The sequence below is a fragment of the Zonotrichia albicollis genome, chromosome 2, assembly GCF_047830755.1.
Source record: "Zonotrichia albicollis isolate bZonAlb1 chromosome 2, bZonAlb1.hap1, whole genome shotgun sequence".
In the NCBI taxonomy this organism is placed as follows: domain Eukaryota; kingdom Metazoa; phylum Chordata; class Aves; order Passeriformes; family Passerellidae; genus Zonotrichia; species Zonotrichia albicollis.
Genome location: NC_133820.1, coordinates 11195200 through 11217955, shown reverse-complemented (window position 1 = coordinate 11217955; position 22756 = coordinate 11195200). Strand labels below are relative to the sequence as shown.

Here is a 22756-nt window from a genome sequence, read left to right as displayed (position 1 = left end):
CACTCAGCTGAGGAAGCAGACAGCTGAGAGACTCAGCTGGTGACAGGGAGGGGATCAGCCAGTGTGCAGACAGTGACTCTGGTGAAAAAGATGGGATTTTCCCCAACTGTTTTCAGCTGTCCCTATTCCAAAGAAAGGCATGCCTGTCCCCTCAAGGTTACTGTCCAAAATACACCTGCTTCCCCTCCTCTGCAGCAGGGAGCCCCACTCCATCATTTCTCACTAAGAAATCCAGCTTTGCCTACATTATTGAGAAGCACTGAGTCTCCTTTGGGCAAAGAGCCTGTGGTTAATCAAACACAGACAGAAGGAATGAAGCCACCTGCAGAAATCCTGACAGATATCTCTGTCCACTGACACCTCTGAGTGTCTCTGTAGTTGACACCACCTGTCTTTTCTGAACTCTGCAGTGATCAAACTCCACAATACTCTCCCTCTGGAAAGAGGTGGTGGACTACAGTACTTAGAAGCCCTCAACATTTACTCATCATCCAGCACTTTTCTATAGACATTCTTTGCACAGCACCCTTTTATAGATGGCATGTGAACAGCATTTGCAACCACTTCAAATTATTCAGTCTTAATAGCAGAAATAACTCAAGATAGATAAGTTTAAACCTGGCTGTGTTACCTGGCTGTGTCTCTTCCTCTCTTAGCCAGAGCTTGCCAGGATTTGGTATATATATTAAACCTCTTATAGCTATTTGCCACACAACTGGTCTTTTCCTTGAAAAAAAAAAGAAAAAAGACCCCTGACAATCAACAAAATTATAGTTTGCCCTGAGCCCACTATTTAGTTTTAGAAGAGGCTTTGTTGAGGATAGTAGGAAGTTAACCAGGTAATAATCCTCTCTAAGAGAGAATAATTACTGCACTTTCACAGCTTCACTGAATTGACAGGAAATTCCCATTGGAATGCATCGTACTTTCTTGCTTAACACCAAGAACTGACATTAGGCATTTACAAAACAAGTCTATCCAAAGAAAATATATAAAATTACTACAGACCTAATAAAAATCCACCATAAATACTTTTAAATCAATGTATTTAGAACAAAGACAGGAGGACAAACACACTATCCATGCAAGTGCCCTCCTGAAGGGACTGTGACCAGTTTGAACACTTACCAGCTCTTACCCAGAAAGTTCTCCTTGTCTTGTGGGATATATGTCAAGGGAGAAATTATTTCATTTTACTTTGTTATTAAATAGAAAACAACATTATGGCTCTTCTGTGTCAACTGCAACTAACAGGTAATTAACTAAATCATCTTCCATTTCAAATAAATTCACAGAGCACAAAGCAACATAAAATCTCTTAAGAAGTCCAAGTAGCACAGAGATGTCTCTGCACTATCTCCAGTGGAGTAGAACACTAACAAACAGAATCAGTGCTGTTTCACTTGCTCAATGCAAAGCATTTGAATAACAACCTTAAACTGAAACAAGATAAGAGGGAAGGGGAGTAAATTCCTAAAACACAGCAGTATAAACTTTAGTATGCAAAGAATGTTGTGGATTACATCCCACAGAAGGAAGCTGAAGTAACAAATCGTCTATTCAAGCTTCTTGCAACAACCACATAATTCAAAATCACCATCAGTTGAGAGTGGAACAAGTGCCAGTAGTGCCAAATACAATGACAGGTCTTAATCTCACATTGAAAAGTATCAGAGATGACAAGTTTTCCTTCAGAAATTCAAAGAGAAATTATATGCATTTCAAAACATAATGTACTTGTTCAAACAGACTGAGCAAGGGAGGGAGGAAATAAGTTTTTAAAATATCCAAACTAAACTTGGACTTCACAGAACAATATTATCTTCCTGGAGGAATGGGGAGGGGGCAGGAATCTGATTTTGTGGAGACAGTTTGGTTTTTGGTTTTTACTTTCCAGACAAAGGAGCTTCATAAGCAGATTACAAGAATGTATTACCTTGAGCTAGTAAAAGTTACAAGTTTTTCAGTTTCACCAATCAAGATTCCTAACAAAAGCCAAACATCTTCCCTAAGAACACAGGAGGTTTTCTTCAAATTGCAGTATGTAACACTGACTTCTTGGCTTAAAACTTAATTCAACTAATGATTTTTTTTTTCTAATCCACAAAAAAGTTTACTATGTTTACACAGTCATTTCCTCCATCTCATGATCCTGTATTATTGATAATTTTTTTTTTAAAGCAACCCCTCCCCAAACTCCCACAGGTTTCCCAAGCCCTTAGTCCACATTCAACTGAAAATTCTGCTGCTACAAATTAAAGGTCACAGACAACATGGAAATTTTGTTTTTTAGACAATATCTACAGGAATTAGTGCCCTTCCCCTTTTGTCTGTATACCCACAAAGTACAAATGGGTCCAGGGACCCTCCACACAGATAACAAAGCAGATACAGTTGTGGGCACTGATAGGCAACACCCAGACACAGAACACAGGGGCAAGGACTGCAGAGTTACTGACTGAAATCAGCATAGCAGGAAAAGCCGCTTTTTGCCAGAAGTTGTTTGAAAGCAGTTTTAATAATTCAAGACCAAGTATAAAGATCAGGGTAAACTGAAAACTATTGCACAAGAGGAACAGCCTCTATGACCTTCATAAAAACCAGGATAGTGCTGAGATAAAATGCACAAGACACCCCCCACACTCCTTAAGTGCTCAGTTAGCAAATGAGTTAGGCTCAGTTAGGCTCCAACAAATTATTTTCCTTTTTTCTTTTTATTTCTTGATATGTCAAGACATGGTACAGAAAAACTCTGAAGTGTAGTTAGCTTTGGCTAACCATCCGTAACTTTCCTCTTTCAGGCTCTCAAATGCTGAGGTGCCAGACAGTATGCATGTGGATGGTGTTATATGACCTGTACAGGCATTTCCAGGAAAAGACAGAAACTGAAGCCCACACTAATCAGATGGAAGCAGAGAAATCCTGGTTCTGTATCCTGCTGTTGAAGGTACAGTTGAAACTGATGGTGAATCAGAGACTTAACTAACTACAAAGCCTGAAAAGTGAATATTTCCCCAGTGACCTTCACTGGGGGACAACATAGGAGAAATAAAAAGTGAAAGAATGAACCATGGAGCCCAAACTTTATTTAAGAGGTACTTCACTTTAGATATGGAGAGAGCAATGAAGAATGACCATATCCTGACATTCATGATGAATCCATCCTGTGACCATCATCCTGAAAACAAGCCTTTCCCACTATGCATTTCCAAGCCTGTGAGAATGGGATTTGGGTTGATCCCAACCACCAGAAAGCAAGCCAAGCTGCTCTTTCAAAGTGCTACCTCAAGAAAAGTTTTTGAGAGGTATGAGTCCTTTCCTGCTATTTACAGAAAAGATGTGAAATTCATAATTGAGAACATTCCATGGCCAAGGCCAAGATTTTAAGGGCATGACAATAAAGCTGGAGCACACGTGTGTACGGCAGCAACAGACATGTCTGCAAAAGTTCAGAGACTTTGCTCTCATATGGATCAGAACAAAACTAGAAATGCTGAACCAAGCAGGAATGTTCTGCTGATTCTTGCCTACAAAGATACTCTTTAGGAGTTAAAAGTGTTTCCAGTTAATAACTTATCCACTAAGACCAGGACCTCAAAAGATTTTCAAGGACACAGTAGATTAAGAAAAACTGGATCCCAAGCACATGAAATATAATTGTTTCACTTGAATCACTCCCCTTTGGAATTCTACCTACTGCATTTTGCTAAAAGACCTCTTTAGATAAGAGCATTTTCATATCCATATTATTGTCCTCTCCAGAAAAGAAAAATGGAAAGATGCCACCACTTTCACTGAGAAGACTGTTACTCACTTTTCTTGCATTCTTACAGGCTCACACCTAGAATATATATTTTTTTAAAACCACACATTTATGTTGAAAAATGCTGCACAGATGAGGTGACTCATTGCAGACCTAGAGTGGTGCATTGTTCCATGAAAATTCTTTACCTTGTGCTTAGATAAGGCCTCCCACAGACATCTGGAGTCACTGGAGATTGAGAGAAGGAAACGTGACAAAATGAAGAATATGGACAGCAACCATTGTCTCCCTTTATGAACCTTTACATTTGTTGGACATTATCCAGCTGTCTCCTGTGTGCTACTGGTGGTGTCCAGTTCCTTCTGGGAGCATCAATCTTCACAGGAGTAGCCTAAAAACAACCTGAAAGATACTTAATGCAGATATTATCAAATTGTGGTATGTTAATGCTTGAAGACAAAGCATTTTGGGGCTGCTCATACTTCACATTTTCTCAAGCAACCCTGTTCCCTGCAGTAAAGCACAGACTGCCCACAAAGCAACACTGACTCACTGGGGAAGGTCAAGTTCTTCGTGTCTGGTGTGATTCCAAATGTTCTACATCTAAGAAGGACAAACTGACTCCATCCACCCATCCCTCTTTCTTTGTTCAGCTCAATTTTCCTGCTGCTCATGGTTTTCTGCTAGGCTGAGACTGACAGGCCTGCTATGGTAGCTTGAACTAGACAAAACAGGATTCTTGATACTACCAAAATATCACTTCAAGTAAAGCAATAGGACTGGGCAGCCAAAATGAAGACACATGTTTGGGAGAGATTTAAAAAAAGGCAAATAACTGAAAAAGAATACATTCAGGCTTTTTCTCACTATGAAGCAACATCTGCAAAAATCCCCACATTTTACTTGATGGTACATATGATTTTGTAAATAAATTTTGGTTAAATTTCCTTAATCTTTCTGTGTTCTATTAACTGAGAAAAAACCCTGATAAAACACTTCATAATCCCCTTGCTGAAGAGACCATACCTCACATAATTCAGCCCCAGATTACCAGGTAGCCACATGGACTGTATGCTTTCCTACCTTACAGTTACTTGTAGAGGTCTTGTGCTGGGCATTGTGAATCCAAGCTATCAACTGCACTGAGAAAAGCAAGGCTTTTAAGACAAAGTTAATGCAACCATTAATGATTTCACATTAACATAATAATTGTTATTTCACATTAATGTAATCATTAATGATTTCATTGAAGGTCTAAACTCAGGTATTAAAAATATATTCAAACAGCAAAATACATAATATATTTATTTCTTCTCTTCTACCTTCTCAATTCAACTCAAAAATCTGTCTTTGCAAAGGAATACACATTTATCTTCACTGCTATGAACTTCAGTGGATTATTGTCATACTTTCAGAAACTGAATTAAAAAAAAATCAGAAACGAAAACTAAGTCTCATCCTTCCTGTCTTCCTTTTAATTTAAAAATCTTAGGTATTCTTCCCAGATGAAATAATTTGCTTTTTTACCTTAGAAAGAGTGCCTTTCCCCATGTGTTTCCCCATGTGTTTGTTGTCAGAAATTAAGCAGATGAGGTTTATTGGCTCCTTTGGGGTAGGAGGGGAGCTTTCCTTAAAAGCTTCCACAAACATTCAAACTCAAAACCTGTTAGCCATAATGAAATAAAGCTGCTCTTTCACATCTAATTCTTCTTACTATTATTAAAAAGGTAGGAAGTCTGATCTGTTCAATACCTTGTTTAAAAATACAGTGCTAAGTAGGGACATTCTTGAGTTTCAAATCAAAGTTGAACAGGTGGTGCAAAATGTAAAAGCTTTTAAGATGTTTCATCTCCCACTTTATGGTAAGCATACCTTTTTCTTTAAGAGGGAAATTTCACACATCAACATTCTCAGACCTAAAATAATGCTCCTCTGCAGTATATTTCACTTCTAAAAGGTCAATATTCTTTTTTTAAAAAAGAAATTTGATAAAATAAATGGGTGGTTTGAAAAAGCATGAAGTACTGCAATACTGAAAGTTGGAGTGGAGAACAGCCCTGAACAGATCTGGAATTGAAGGCCACATTCCATTCCCTGTACATTGTGATCCAGTGTTTCTCCAGAGAGAACAAACTCTCAGACTGATCCGTGCTAAGACTGAACTCTGCTGCCTCTTGCTTATGAGATGCCCACATTTCTGCACTTCTAGGTGGTCTGAACTTCATCACTCCTTGCATTCCCTTGCCTCTGTGATTTTTATTAGCAGATACTCAACCACCACTTGAAAACCTGTAAGGAAAAGTTGTGTCGCTCCAATAAAAACATACAAATAAATATTCACATATTTTACTGATCTAACACAAAATGTTCTCTAAAAAGAGAAGGAATCAAAATAGTGTCAGGTAACAGGATTACCTAAGGACGCATTAAATCTCTTTTTCCACAAAATAATTAAGTTTCTTCATTAAAACCAGACAGTATTTCAGTTCTACAAAACAAGCCCGATAGATATGTTCTTTTACTTCCAACAGAAATTTAATTAGGACAGAAAAAAGATTTTTGAGATATTTTGTTGCAACAATAGCAACCCATTTCAAGTAAAGAATTAAAATTAGGATTTTCTTTCTGGTCATTTACATGACTCGAAAACCAATTAAAATTGATTAATCCTTAAGCTTCATAAATTCAGTTTTTTAAAATCTTTATTTTCTTCACTTACACCAATTCAAAGAAGCTTTGCTTAGAGGGTGTAATATATTTAGACTGAAAATATTTTAATTTTTTTACTTAAATTTTTTTCTAAGAAGAGAAGCAAGGTGCCATTATTGTTTTGCTTCAGAAGCCAGTCCCTACCATTAGAAAAGACTTGGCATGGCCATTCACACGCACACTAAAGTGCTCAGGTGCAGTATCAAACAGACCAGTGAAGAATATACAAAACACCATTGTGTATAATACTGTGACAGTTTTTCAATATATTCACATACAGTAATCTCTGAGTACCTGAAAGGAAACTGGCCATAAATCCTAAAGAACCTTGTCTATAAAATTGAGTAACCCATCAATATACTGTATCTCTTCTAAAAATACCCGTATTTTACAATAATATACAAGGTATCTGCTTGCAAACACAGAAGTAGCCATAAATAAAACTTTATTCTTTCTTTTCATTTACAAGCTACCAAGTACCATGTATTTACACAGCACTGGACACTTAAAGTAGTTGCAGTCACAAAATGATCCAGACAGCTGTTGATAAAGTAAAGGATCTTAAGATAAAAGCAAAGTAATACTGTAACAGATAAATGGCAAAAAAGCAGTTTTGCCATAATGATCAGACTTGCATGTTGCATCAATTCTGGTTGAAACGACTGAGCGCCATGCGATTCTCAGCTTTAATCGTTTGCAGTCTGGCTAAAGTTTGTACAGTCATTTCTCTTTTGCAGTTATTAAAATAAAAAAGTTAGAAACTATAGCAGCAACAAGCAAACCCTGTGACAGGAAGGCAAGGTTTAAGAACTAAAAAAGTTTATACAATGTGCTTAGGAAGGTCTGCAGAATTTATCTTCCATCGGCTGGAGTTCGACTGAGTGACAACATGATACGGGCGTATCTTTCACACAGTTCATGTGTGGAGTAGGAGGGTAACTTTGGCGGGTCATTGAAACCTTTAATCTCTGTAGAACAATCTAGCAGTTTTGGCAGGAAATCTGTCAATTTTTCTTGCAAGTTGGCTGCAAATCAAACAGAAAAACAAACATAAGCATTTATGTCCACATGTAGAATTCTCTTTTCTGCCCAATGTTGACTTCTTTTTAATTAGCAGGTAGAAGAGGAGGAGTTTCACTTGGAATAATTCAGATTCTTTAGACCTACCAAGCAATAACTAAGATATACAATTTCTAGTAAGATGTTGATCTAAACTCCCCTTTAGATAGTCTAACACCACAAATGTTTTCCTATTTAAAAAACATGTTTCTTTTACAGCCAGATAGCCTAGTGCAACATACAGAAAAACTCTTTTATTTAAATGTGTATAGAATTAATCAAAAGTCAGCGTAGCTCAAAAAACATTAATGAGGTAAAAAAGATACAGGTTTAATTCCAGATATTGAAAACATCATACTTATAACAAAGGTGCACAAGAGCCTTTTACCTTGATAATAAATTACTTACGTTCCATTTCTTGTCCAAGATAGGAACACCAGCGGTTCCTCATATCTTCCACAGCAACAATATCTTTCTCTTCCATTTCATCCACCAGCAGTAATGGCAAACAGGGGACAATAAGCTCGTTCATTATGATCAGGCCATTATTTACTTCCTGATCATCTCCGGATTCAAACAGTGCTGCAGCATGTTCGTTCAGTTTCTTCAGAAACCACCACAAAAAAGGAAAGCTTTTAAGTACACAGCATTTCACACTCTACCATGCATCATTATCAGTTTGTTTTAAAGCACAGTCTTCCTACAGAATTACCTGGCAGTTTGTATTAACCACAGCCGTATTTTAACATTTACTCCATGATGCATATGCTGTACTAATCCACTTGAACTTGTGCTGTTCCTCAAGCCACTTCATTTCATACCTGCCAACTCCAATTTTGCAGCTGTTTTGTTAAGACTGAGATTCTATCAGCAGCTTTTATTTTTCCACTATTGTTAAAAGTGACATAAACAAGGAAAAAATCCCTTGTTCCAGGCAAGGCATCATTGCTGATGCCTTTACCAATATTTGTCTCCCCATCAAACCATGGCAGCAGGCTGAGTCTGCTCATCAGCACTGTCAACCACTGCTCCCACCCAGCCCAGACATAACCGCAGTGAGCCAACTATAATCATAAAGAAAATTATTTGCTACTCACAAAAAATCAGGGGAATAATGTTTTCTTTTTTACTTGTGGTGTTTTTTTCCTCTTACAGCCTCACTATTAAATTACTAATGCAGGGAAGTTTGAGGTTTGTTGTACATGACGGCAATACTTTACTATTAATTTATTTTATTAGAGCTATGCAGCAAACTCAACATTTTGAGACTTACAGTTCCCCCTTCACTTACTAGCAAACACTCTCGTCTGTAGTGAGATATCAGCTCCTCGTCGTGCCCTCTGTAGGGGCCTTTGGACAAGAGTTCTTTGTTATTCTGGTAAGCATAGATAAGGTAGAGCAAGGCTTCCATGTAACTGAAGTGAAGAAACAAAAGCATTAGGTGCAACATCCACATACCAACTACCTCAAGATAACTATTCCAAGGACAGATAACTCCACCTGCTGGATGGCAAGTCCACCCCTTCCCACCAACCTCTTCATAATTTTTTTTTTTAAACCATACAATTTTGTCTTTTACACACACTAGAACAAATTATTTTATTATTAGGTTAGATCATTACAAACGATGTCTGATCCAAAGCTCACTGAAACCAAGAGTTATCATTTCACTCATTTCAAAAGTAACTTTAGATTGGCCTTGAGTATCTATGAAAATTTAATTCTTCCTGACTGCATTTATGTCACATTGGGTTTGAGTTTCCATTGCAATGAATATCTTGACAGCATTCTACACCTCAGCAAATAAGATTTAAAGTTGTCGCCTTATTTCTAAAACAACAACTGTGAATTTTTAAGCTTCACTAATTGAAAGTTCTTCCAAGTTACTTGAAATCTAATGTGATGGAAGAAGCCATCACAGAATTTCAGCAGCAGAAGTGCTGTCAGACTGTTGATATTTCTGCCTTTAATCTGAATGCAGCAGATAAATGCAAGGCTAATTGGTAGAAAAGGAATAAGAGAGCACCCAAGAACCTGTTAGTTGGTAATTGACAGAGATCCCTTCATGCACAGATGAACAATCTCCCCTCATACTGCTGCACATCATCTCCTGCAAACACCTGAAATGGTTAATTCTCTGATTTACAAAGACCCAGTTACGACAGACAAGCACTGAAAGCAATTCTGGTAGCTACCCTAAAAACAGGCAGTTTGATATCTCATTTTTACTCAAATAATAAAAAATAAAATCTAAGAAGAGAAATTTCCTAAGGGAGTGGTTAAAGGAACATGAAATCATGCACTCCTTCCTGATGAGAGTATGAGCTCATGTGTCAAGTTGAAATTACCAAATCCAGCTACCAAGCTACTGAAAAAGGCTAAAAATTATGTGGACACACAGAGCATATCTGAATACAAGTCAAGAATTTTCCAAAGTAAATAACTCAGGATGTAAGGTAATACCTCTCAATGAGACAATATAAAAATAAAGGAAAAGGCTACTTCAACTCCATTTTTCCTAGCCATGAAAACTCTTCATACCACTGCTCACCAATAAAACTGACCAGACAGCTGGAAATTTAGTGTAGGAGGAAAGGGGAAGAAAAGATGATTACAAGAACTGAAACTGCTGGTTATAAACCCAGAGGGATTGGCTCTTCTCCCATTCTTAGTTCAGTTATTTGTGAAACTGCAGGTTGAAGCTACAGTGTCAATAGCTCTGTTGATGCAAATTAAAACTCACTGGTGGTAGTGGCCTTATTCCCAGTCACCCTCTTCTTGCTCCTTCCCTCACCTATGTGTGACCCTTTCCTGAAACAACTGTGGTGCCATTTAACACCAAGGGTGTTATTTTAGATTATCATGACTGTATATCCAAGCTCAGACTCCTTATATATCTTGGTTCTGAGGAGTGGGACTACAGTAAAATTAGCAAATAGATCCATAGAAGGTGGCCTGGGCTGAAGGCCATGGGCAGGGGGACACCTTCCACTAGACTAGGTTGCACAAATCCCCATCCAACCTGGCCTTGAAGGTTTTCAGGGATGGGACAGCCACAGCTTCTCCAGGCACTGTTGCAGCGCCTCAACACCCTGAGTGTAAGGAATTCCTGATAACTAATCCAAACTTCCTCTATGTCAGTTCCCCCTTGTCCTGTCACTCCATGCTCTTGTAAAATGTTCTCTTTATCTTTCTTGTAGGCTCCTTTCAGATACTCAAAGGTTGCTTTCAGGTTTCCATGCAACCTTCTCTTCCTTCAGGCTGAACAGCCCCAACTTTCTCATCCTGTCTTGACTGGGCAGCTGCTCCATCCCTCTGCTGCCCTTGGTGCCTGCTTTGGGCTGGCTCCAGCAGGTGCCTGTCCTTGCTGTGCTGGGAGCCCAGAGCTGGATGCAGCCCTGCAGGTGGGCTCTCAGCAGAGGGGGCAGAGGGGCAGAATCCCCTCCCTGCCCTGCTGCCCACGGGGCTCTGGATGAAGTCAGGACATGGTTGGCTCTCTGCCTTCTCACAGCTGAACTGCACACAAGTTCAAGTGTGTGCAGGCTAAACCTAAAATCACTGAAGCTGCTCACAAAATTCTGGAGCTCTCTAGGTTGAGGCATTGGAAAAGACATAGCAAGCACAGAATGGCAAAATTTTAGCACTGCTTTGAAAAAGGCATTTCAGTCAAAACTGAAAAGCTGTACTGGCTTTCCAAGAAACTTAAAAGGCAACTGGTAAAGCATACAGTCTGTTCACTTTTAAGTTGCTGCCACAAGAGTGAGCTGCAGGCAAGGTTCATTAGCTGCTGCCTGGGTTCATCTCAGCCAGAGTAGGTTACTACTCCACACTAAAGTCAGAGGAGATCTGCCTGAAAGACCCCTTAATTCTCCACCTGCAGTGAAAAGTGGGCCTTGTCACTCACCATCAGGGATGACAAGTGACCCCTGAAAGTAGGCATGAAAAAGATATAACAAACTAATGTTGATTTCTGTGTTTGTTCAACACATTACAATTAAAGAAATAAATACTGCTTGAATAAAGGTTGACTTTTGGCTCCATCCATTGAGTGCTGCTAGGTTATTGCTTCGTGTTATTGAAGCTAAGAAAAATTTGTCAACAGAGAGGTGGGTTTGTGGGGGAAAAACAGCCTCAAAACAGTCCTACTAATGAAGATCATATTTCTATTATGAAAGTCCATCCTTTCATGAATGTTTTTGAAGTTATGTTTTTATGATCTTAGTGTTGAATGAACTGACAGGGATCAGCAGTTTAGTCTTGTTTCCAGCATAAGGATGGTACCATTGCTCTCTCAAGTGTGCAAGATGGGAATCTCTGTAAATCTCTGAAACCTTTGTAAATCTGAAGCTGAAACACAGGTATGTATTTGCACAAGATGCCTTTGGAGCAGGTCACTGGATAGCCAGATCTCACTCATCCACTAACTATATTTCAATCCTACTATCATTGTATCAGAAACTTCATGAAGCACTTTTGAAATTGTACCTTTTATTTCTGACTCACATTAGAGTGTAAGTATTATCACATTGGTGGTAATAGGCTTGTTTTTTAAATTATAAAGGTGCTTTCTAACAAACACTTCACCCTAATTCTGTTCTAAATAGTAGAGAATGTAGTTTAGCACACAGCAGAAACCTGTGCTTCCTTCTCTTCTCCATGGCACAACCAGAATATGCTATGGCAAGAAGGAATTTATTGAAAACATTGGTATTTTACAATTGAAAGTGCCACTCTGGAGTCCCAGTGCCAAAGAACTTGAAGATGTTTCACCCCACCTGTAATCTTAGAGAATGCATGAAGGGGTTCCTATAAACCACACCAATGCCTGTAACATTTCTGCCTCTTTGAGGAATGAAGCAACAACAGACTTCAAATAAGCCAGGCAATCTTCTGACTAACCTTTGTCCACAAACTGTTTAAGACCAATAGTGTAGCATATTTCCATTCAGATTATTAGTAAATGTACTGTTTATTACATGGTGGTAACCCAAAGACAACCCAAGACTCTGGGCTCATGGTGTTAGTCAGTATAAAAAGAGGTATCATGTCACAAAGGCAAGGCTGTGTCTTTTGCAATTAATTTTCCTGTATTGTTTGGGGCCTTTCTTTTTTGGGAAAATGTAAGATGAGAAATATGGAGCAGTTTACTACTCAACAAAGAGCGAAGAATTAAATCTGACTCCTGCTACAAATTTCCCTACCTATTGTTTTATACATGAAAAATCAGTGATTGACTACATTTATACTGTAATCACCATTCTTGTTGCATGTGTAGATCAGAATAATTATGAGCTGTTCTGAATTAAGTACATAAATGTCACCCATTTTATATAGCCACAATTTCTGACTTGGTTCAAAAAGAGAAGGGAATGAATCACCACAGAGTTAAGGACAATCAGCTACAACTATGACAGCTATGCATGACAGTTTTTCTCAAATATGTTGTTTTCCTGACCTTTAAAGGCCACCATAGGTGGAGTTTTGGCTCAGACTAATGCAGAAGGTAAAACTGCTTCAGTGGGAAGTCCCAGCCAAAAAGCAGGAAAGACACAGACTTGACTAATTGTGTCTGCTAATGAAAACAAATACAAGTATGTGCACAGAGTGACACCCAGAGCATTTAAGAATAGAAGAGAAGGAAAAATAGGGGTGCATGTGGAGGGTGCTAAGAAAAGAACCCATGGCTTAATAAAAGATTGGAAATGGAAATTAAACACCTCTTAATTTAGAAAACAGCTTTACTTATCAATATTACATTTTGCTTTCACATCATTCCACTACATTTGAGTTCTATACTACCACTTACCTCTTTTTTTGGAAAAACTCCAGTCCTACCATGAGAAACATGGTTGTTTCCCTGAAATGTCTATAGTCTTGATGCCATCTCTGCAGAAAGAAAGAGTAAATAGAACTTCATCAACAAAAAAGAAATTTATTTTTTTTAAACACAAACCTCCCTCCAGTTAAATTCAGTGTCCAGTCACAGTAAGTACTAAGGATGCCAGTAGGCTTGTATATGAGGGAAGTCCACCACAATCCATCCTCCCTCAATAAAAAGAAAATTCTTCAATGTCTTAAATATTTCTAGATGAGATTATTCTTACAGAACCTATTACCATTTGAAAGGAACACAAAGCATCTTTGGAGAACCACAGGTAAAATTATACAAGATCTTGTTTTTGCTTCCCTACATTACTCAGGTGTTGTTGGCAAGCTTTTTCATATGCCAGATATTAAGCTTAATTTTCAATACAAGAATGACACAGAAAAAGCTTGAACACTTTACATGGGAAGTGCTAAAAAAACCCAAACACAACTCTGATGAGATGCTGGTGCTGAAGCAGAACATTTATCTATCTTACTGCATCTCCATTTACACCAAGTGACTCCTGGTTCACTTTACACGTAAATGCTCCAGGTGAGAAAGGCACTTTTTCTACAGAGGGTTGAGTGCCAACTTTCAATTTATTAAAATAAAATAGACATAAGACACAGCTACTAGCAGATTCAACAGAAAGAGTTTGAGAAAACATCCATAAAATGCCAGCTCACTACACAGAGCTGACACCATCTATGGTGAATCCCCCAACTACCTATTGTAGGAGCTAAAAAAGGGGCACTTTTCTGCAGAGGAACAGAAGATCTCCCCACTCTTAGAGCCAAATTCAGAATTGTTTATTCTCTGTGCAGCATCATTCAGAGAATGGTAAAACAATGAGCTCTGCAAAGCCACAAAAATGCAATTAAAATGCCACTCTGAGGGTCCCCCATCTCAGTGGCTAGGGAGGCACACTGTAATGCAGTAGTATCTACTGTAGGTCCTAAACCTGGTAATGAGAAGTGGAAATAAAAATATTTTTCATTGGATTTGTGAGGGGAAGATTACTCCCATTACCCTCTTGATCAAGTTGTTTGGACCTACCAACAGAACAAGGAGGTAGAGGTGCTGCACTGGAACCTGCCCAGGACATAAATACCCACTGTTAGGAGGTCTTAATGAACAGTATTACTCAGACTTGAAACTGATGCTGGAAAATCAGCTACAGCTTAGCTTTAAATGTGAGATGAATTATTTTAGCAACTATTAGTCACTATTATTTAATATCCAATATTCACTCTCACTTCCCCTCCAACTTTTTCTAAACAACCCAGGAGGAAAAATTAAATGCATAAGCTGGTTATGCATGGTCTCAGCAAAGAAAAGAATCTGCTGCTCATAAGAAAATGGGAATAGCTGCAGGGATAGCTGGAGGAGAAGTACAAATGGGACTGTGCCTGCTATGCAGCTCCCAAGATGAGCAAGGCTGGGCACGACCACTCTCCTCCTTCCTTGCCAGCTGCCTAGACAAAGCCATGTGGCTCATGTGGTGATAAATTACAAAATATTGTTAGTGACGTCAAGACTGGTTAACAAAGTAAGGACAGATTCCAACCTGACACTTATTAATGGCTGAAACACTGGAATTACAGATGTGGAAAAAACAGCTTTGGCTCAAGAGCAAATAAGGGCTTTGAATAAATAGCCAGTTTTAACTTCTCAGTCTGAGACAAGAAGAAATTTGTAAAAACAAAATTCAGCTTTACTGATAACTATTTCACATTACAACTTCATTTAAAGCATAAGAAATACTGACCTCATATTCCTCCATGTTTACTTCATCTGGCTTTATCATTTCAAGTTTGGCTTGAGCAACCTTCATTATGTTACGGCACCTTACAAAAAGCAAAAAAATAAAATCATTAAATATTACTGGAAATTAACAGAGGGTATTATCCTTACAAAGACAGGAGCCTCAAACAGTATGAGCTACAGCCTTATGCAAACCAGTATGAAAATGCCTTCGAAAATGTACATTTTATTATGCATGGTATAATCAGCAGGAGATGGCACACTTTTGAAGTATGTGTGATGGAGGCCTGTGCTATTTAAAGGATTATTTCTTTTATTTCAGTAAATTGCCACATTGCTCAGTCTTTCTTTTAATTTTAAATTTCAGATAATTTGAAACTCCCTGACAATTACTTTGCAAAAGTTTAGAAGATTATTCCGTACACAGAAATCAGACTGTTTTCTGACTTTTAATTTATCTATTTATATAAGTAAGTAGATGAAATTTTGAGTGGAAGAGAGACAGTCTTGCTCTGCAGCCAGTCCCTCAGTTGGAAAGGCTTTGCCCTCTCTACTGGCTTTCAGGACAGTGAGAAAACACAATGAATGAAGGTACAGAAAACTGTGTGCAAAATTATGAACAACACTGATCATTTCTACTTATTTTAGATGAGTAGAAACTCAACTTGATTAGTCTTTTAGTAGGGATTTTTATAAAGATGATTTGTTTTACAACGTAAGCGTGCAAGCTATTAACTAGGAGATAAAGCCAAACACACCAGCCAAATATGAAGGGGTGTTTCCACACATCAGAGAACATTCATGAACACAGGAAATGAGATGTGCAGATCTTATTACCTTTCATCAAAGCTGAGATTGTGATCTCCAAACTGCTCCAGTAATGTCCTCTCAATTATCTTCTTTGGTGCCTGGTTTTGGATGAAGTAAACAATGGCATGACGCAAACGATAATCACATTCAGGTGGCGGATCTTCCTGGGCTAATTTTAGCAGACGTGTGTATTCCAACTTAATTGCCTACATAATTTAAAAAAAAAGATATTATTCCTTCTGGCTTTCAACTCGGACATCACAGACACAAGATACTTTATGTGCCACAGCATTTTGCCTATAAAAATTTTTAACAGTTCCACAGACTACCCTTCTAAGAAGTCTAAACTATGTTTTTGAAAAGAAAACAAAAAACCCACAGATAAATTGTCAAGCTGGTACTTTCTCTCACCAGTTAAGCCTGAAAAAAATCCCAATAAACCTTCCCTTCAAAAGTAGTTCCAATCCTGTGCTATATCTCCCTGAGAGGAGATTTATCCAATCCTTAGAAAGGTTCCTTTAGCCCAAGACAAGTATAAGATTTCAGGCACTTGACCATAAGAAATTTTCTGAAGTTTCATTAGGTAAAAAAGTACCTCAAATACATGGTTAAATGCAAAGACATGAAAAAAAATATCCTACAAGAAGTTTAGTGAACATGTATGATTTGGAAAATACTAAGTGGGAATGGAATATCTCCTTCAATGAAAAACAATTGATAGGATTTCTGAAGAAAATAATAATTCCATATGAACAGTACTGCCTTATGGGGCAGGATGCAGCCCTCCTTGAATATTTTAGAGAAATTTTAGAGGTCATCAGAGTAATTTACTTTTCCAGCTTTGCCAGCACATTAGGTTTTAATGAACATCATTTGATATGTTCATTAGATTTTACTCACTGAAACTATACAGCATGAACAGGAGCAACAAGAACTAGAAAATGGTGACAAATGTTAACACACATTCCATAAATTCCCTCTGAAAACAGGGAGGTTATGAGATGGTTTCCTAACACATTTGCAAAGTTTAAATACAACGTATGCATGAAATAAAGCATCAAAGCAGTCACAAAAAAACCCCAAAAAACCCTGCTCAGTATTTCAAGTGTCTTTATGCTGTAACACCAGAAAATTGGGCTCCCATCCTCTGCTAATAACACATTTTGTTTCAGGACTAAATATGTAGGGTAATAATCATACAGGTTTAAACATAGAGCATGTGGAGACCTTTAAAACTTAGGAGAATGTTCTGCATCAATATCTTTAAATACTCATGATTTGCATTACCATTAAAAAGGATGTTTAGGACAACATTATAAATGCCAAAAGCCACAAAGGTTTGATTATGTTACATCAGAAGTTCCACCATTAGAAAGTCAACATGGCTAACAATTAAACCTTGTTTATTGAGGAAGCAAAAATAAACTGCTTTAGACATTTAATTTTTCATATAATTACTTAGAAGTAGGAAAAGTGCAACACAAATCCTATATTTTCATAATAATTTTAAAATAATGTGGAATTCTACAGATTCAGAGATCTTTAACAAAATGAAAAAAACCACTATTTCTCTACATAAAAAAGGGACAGTAGAAAAAAGCATTATATGCTTTCATTTTCTCACTAAGGATAACAAAGATCTTAAAGGAAACATTCTGCAAGGAGTTGTCTATAAAGGTTAAAGAACAATGATTGGAAGAGATCACTGACCAAGAAATATCTGAATGTTAGTCATGTAAACCTGAGGTCTAGAGGGGGAGTGGAACCTTGGCTGTAACAATGACCCACACCAATAGAGTTCCACCTGAGTAACATTAAAACAAAGATAAAAAACCCAGTTTTTTGGAAACACTAATTTCATCAAAAACAAACGCATAAAGGAACACAGTAACAGTATTAAAAGACATCATAGAAGCTTATAGTAAGTTACAGGAAAAAGTGAGATTTCATCTGATGTGTCCCAAATAAAAAATTTTGCTCCCAAAACAGCCCCACTTCATCTGCATCCATTCATACTAATGTATTCCTTCAAAATGAACCACATTTCACCTCTTCTAAACTACTACAAACCCGATTCAGCAGAAAATGAGTAAGGAAAGCTTTTTACTTTATGTCAAAACATTTTCTCACTCAAAGACATTCTACCCCCATGAAGTCTAAATGTTTGAGGACTCAAAATGAAAGACTGAAAATCATTTCAACTGAGCATTGTTTTGATAACTCTAAAGCATTAAATAGAATTTTATTTTGAAGTAATTTTGCTGCTTTAGAATTATCAAAACACCCTTCATATTAAAAAATATAATTAGATATAATTGAACTTTCTGGTTCAAATCAAGGAGTGATTTAATCAAATGAGGATTTTTTTTTTCAACTTGAAAAACATTTTACATCTTTTCATTAATACATTTAAAAATAAAAAAAGCAACCAACACTGAATCCCAAGCAAACCCAGTTTCACTGGACAGAGGCTGTGGCAGATGTCTCTCCCTTCGCTGAGCCCAGGCACAGTTAACAGAGACAGCCCTGCACACACATTATGGTTATAACCCTTCTCTAAGTGCCCATGTCTAACACCCACACAGACAAACCAAGCAACCAATCCATGAGGTTTCAATTTCTTTACCAAGGGGTTGCAGAGCTTTTTGTTGGTGATATTAGGGTTTTGTGTTTGTTTGTTGCTTGTTTGGGGGTTGGTTTTGTGGCTTTTAGAATTTCTTCTAGTGGAAGTACACCATAACAATTAAGAAGAGAACAGACTGCTACTCAATGACAAGCAACAAACTTCTTTCTCCTCTACAAATCACATTTGAGAGGATTTTACACTTTACATCATGTCAAAGCAACTCCCTTTCTAATATCCTGAAAATTCAAAAGGCCACGAGCTAAAGGTGCTCAGAAGTTTGTGTATTTAAGAAAATGAACACATTTCCAAATCTGGTGTTACAGTGAAGACTAATCACCATAAAAAGCCTAATGTCTAATTCCCAGTAATAAACCACTGCTTAAATAAATAGTATTGACACCCATGCAGTTACACAAAAGCAAGCAATTTAAAATTATTAAAAATCTTCAAGAGTAAAAATCGAGAATATCTCTTTGAATAAACAACAAATGACTAAAAGTTCCTGGGTAGAAAAAAAAAACCAAACAACCTTATCAACCTTATGTCCCACAGTCTACCAAAGGCATGAGTATTATTACTAAGAGGAGAAAAAAACCATATACTTTTATTGATTACATATCTAGGTTTCATATTACTAGTATGTTACTCACTTCTATTACTAAAAAAGCTAAAATGCAGAAAGGTCTATGAGCTGCTGACATCAACAGGGCAAATATCTGTATATTTCAAGGGATAAACTCTAAATTAGGGACTGATATAGACAAGCATGTATAAATGCTGGAAAAGACTATATATACAGAAAGGGGTAGAGGGAGTAGCATATCTAACAGGAAAAGTCAGAGGAGAAAAAGTTGAAAATGTTAGTTGTACCTTAAAGAACCCTGCTTCTGGCCCACACCTGTCATAAACATTCCTGGCTTTACCTATAGCCATGATAATACCTTGCATGTTCGGGGTCAGCATGACCTGCCACAAGGGATTTAAGGTAAAAGTTTTGAATGATTAATATTTTAATGACTAAATTCAATATGCTTTTAGTTTCATGCAAAATGAAAAAGCAACTTAATGCATGCATACACTGATATGGCACACTTCAATATAGATCTGTGAGCATATTCTGCAAATCAAATAATGGCATGTGTATGTATAGTTTTACTGTAACAACATTAAAGGAATCTTACAAAAAAAAAAAAAAAAAGGAAAAAAAATCTGTGTCAAAAAAGTTACATGGACCAAACTTCCCAGGAAAGGAACATGCACAGTTCAGCATTAGTACCAAGCAGAAACTGCACACTAAATGAGTGCTACCCATGGCCATGAAAGGATTAAAAAAAAAGTTTCAAGTAGAAAAATCATCCAATCACACTTGAGATATACTGCACTAAAGCCACCTGTGTTTTATGCATATTTCAGGGTCAAAAGAGGAGACTCACTGCTGCAAATGCAATCAATCCCTGAAAAATCTGCAGACAATCTCTTAAACATCATACCCAAAACAATTAACAACCACCAAGCCAAACACAAGACATCTCTCACTGCTATTCACATCATTTACACACAATTTGATACATCCAAGCTACTCAGAAAAGCCTCTCCCCTTTTTTATCTGTAAGCAAAGGAAAACACTCCCTCCCTGCCCAAGGTATTGCTGGTGCAGCAACAAATGATGAAGGATCTTAAACTCCCTCTGAGTCTCCCACACATAAAAACATTTCTAAAAAGTGAATACACTCACAAAACTAATAGGGAAATAGGCAAGAAAGTTATCCTCTAGAAAGACAAGGGCATGGGGACAAAAGTAAAAACAACAAGCAGGTAATTATATGAGGTTTAATCCTCATTTCTTTCAAGGTGGAGACTACACATCTGTGAGAAGCTAAACTCAGTGTGATGATGTCAATTAAACCATTTTATTCCCCATCCTCCCAGTTATAACTGATCACACTTCCAGGGCAGAATGACCTGAAACATTCATTTGTCCAGGGAAGCTAAAGCTCCCCAAGAACCCATGTTCAGAGCCCTGACAATATGGGCTGTACCAACTCTATTCTGCCCCAAAACAAACATGGAGTAAGCAATGACAATGAAGGGGAGTTTGATGACCAGCAGTGCTGCTTTCTACTGCTGAAACTGGACAGCAATAAACAATGTTCCTCAGAAAAACAACAGGCTCCTCAATTATTCCTCAAGTAGTAGCAGGCACATGTACCACCATGAGTCTGAATTATTTTTAAGATTTGCAAGATTCAGTTCTACCAGCCAGATCAATTTCAGCTTATTTCCATGGCTAATTTAATCCCCAAAGCCTGAAAAGCTTAACCTTGGCAAATGAGAGATCAGACTTTACTGGACTGACAAGAAAGCACAAACATTAAGAGCATTTCTCAGTGTCCTGTCCCCTTTTAAATAATGCAGCAGTGTGAAGTCTTATCACCAGCATTTTGAAGGCTACCTGGCCTAACACAAACATTCACCCTCCAGAGCTGAAGAGACAGATACACCTCCAGTGTAAAAGGCAGCATGCAAACCGTGCCCAATTAAGAGTTTGTAGTGCTTTCCTTCCGTATTCCACAGCAAAATAAGACGTTGTTAAAGATCACAAATCACTAAGCATTTAGTTTTGCGGAAGTCTGTTAGGTGTCACAGTGTGCAGACATGCCAAAACTCTCATCAGGCAGCACGAGGTAGCCCCGAGGAGGAGCAGTGCACACGAGTACCTCATCGTCATAACCCCCCTCCTCTGACTCAATGACAAACGTCCCCACATCGGGGATCGCCACCTCCACCACTCGCTGGGTGGGAGCTGCTTGAGCTGGGGCATTAGCAGAGCTCTGCAGAAGAAAACCATTATCAGTACAAGCTTGGGGAAAAAAAAAAGAATAATCATAATAAGTATCAGAAAATACAACAAAATTATGGAGAGATGCAAACTGACAGGCTGATCTAGTACAATGATGTCCATTGCTTATATTCGCTAACTACATACAGCTTCTGAATTTTTTCAGAATTTAAGTGATATTTATAATTTTTTAAGCAGTACATTTTAAAACTAAGCCATAATTACTATAGTTATTTCATTTGTTCTTTGTTCACTAATTCTATCTTTACATCTTATTATACCAGTATTACAACTCTAATATCCATTACAAATTTAAGTCACTCAGCAAAGGATGAGTCTGTGAACCAACATTTTTTGTATATTTCACCCCAAAATTACTAAGTATATTGTAAAATAATAGAATAGTTTAGGAAGGGACCTCAAAGATCATCTAGTCCTAAAGATGCCACCCACCCACTAGATCAGGTTGCTCAGGGACCCATCCAGCCTTGAAGATGGCCAGGTGAGATACTGCACATCTGAAATACCTGATAAAGTCACACTAAAGGATCAAAAAAACCTGAAAGCTAATTTCCCAATGCTCTGGGAGAGAAAAAAATACAAAAAAAGCCTTTTAAAGAACATTTAAAGGAGCATTACATTAAACTGGATTATTTTTTACAAGAGTAATTAAACAGAAAAGCAGGAGAAGACTATCTTAGTTACTAAAATTCTTGATATGTTAAACTAAGTTTCAAACAACAACAGAGACAAACATTGGCTCCTATTGTCCATCCTTGAATAATAGGCAGTTTGCAACATTTGCAGAACCTAAACCTTGACTCTAATCCAAGCAAAGGCCAAGTGCTATGCTACTTGTTCTGCAACTGTAACAATACTTCACTTTTTAACAAAGATTCCAAAAACCCAGTATCTATTTACACCCAACACTGTATACATACAAAGGAGGGCTATGCAATCAAAAGGCAGAAAAAATGGACAAAAGGCACAAAATGGATAGAATTAATATGTGGTGAGTAACCTACAAATGCTGATGTTGGGTTTCCTTCTTTTATAAATGGACAAACAAAAAGAAAAGTAATGGGATTTATGCCTGCATGTCTGAATGCACATGGAAGCAGAATAATTAAAAAGCATGCTGATACACTGAGAAGGAAGCACAATTCTGCCTAAGTGAAATGCAGAGATACAGAGAACAGCTTTTAAATGTTACCAGAGTACCTTCAGATTAACTAGAAATTGAACTACATTTGTTTCTAAATAATGTTTGAATGGTTTATTGTTTTCTTTTGTCTCATTAAACAGATCGTGGTGCTCCTC

At 37.6% G+C, this 22756-nt stretch overlaps 1 protein-coding gene across 3 annotated transcripts in view; it reads right to left on the bottom strand.

Annotated features, from left to right (window-relative positions):
• Positions 1–6900: 6900 nt before the first annotated feature.
• Positions 6901–22756, bottom strand: part of USP25 (ubiquitin specific peptidase 25) — an 88135-nt gene continuing 72279 nt past the window's right edge. For 2 of the 3 annotated variants that reach the window (XM_074532921.1, XM_074532932.1), the window contains 8 exons: positions 21315–21428; positions 19468–19563; positions 15999–16177; positions 15166–15244; positions 13338–13417; positions 8823–8946; positions 7940–8135; positions 6901–7497 (listed from right to left, as the gene is read on the bottom strand). In XM_074532921.1, the coding sequence (XP_074389022.1) occupies positions 7325–7497; positions 7940–8135; positions 8823–8946; positions 13338–13417; positions 15166–15244; positions 15999–16177; positions 19468–19563; positions 21315–21428 (1041 nt within the window). In that variant the 3' untranslated portion in view covers positions 6901–7324. The remainder of the gene's footprint in view (positions 7498–7939; positions 8136–8822; positions 8947–13337; positions 13418–15165; positions 15245–15998; positions 16178–19467; positions 19564–21314; positions 21429–22756) is intronic. The other variant, XM_074532930.1, reaches the window with a different exon arrangement.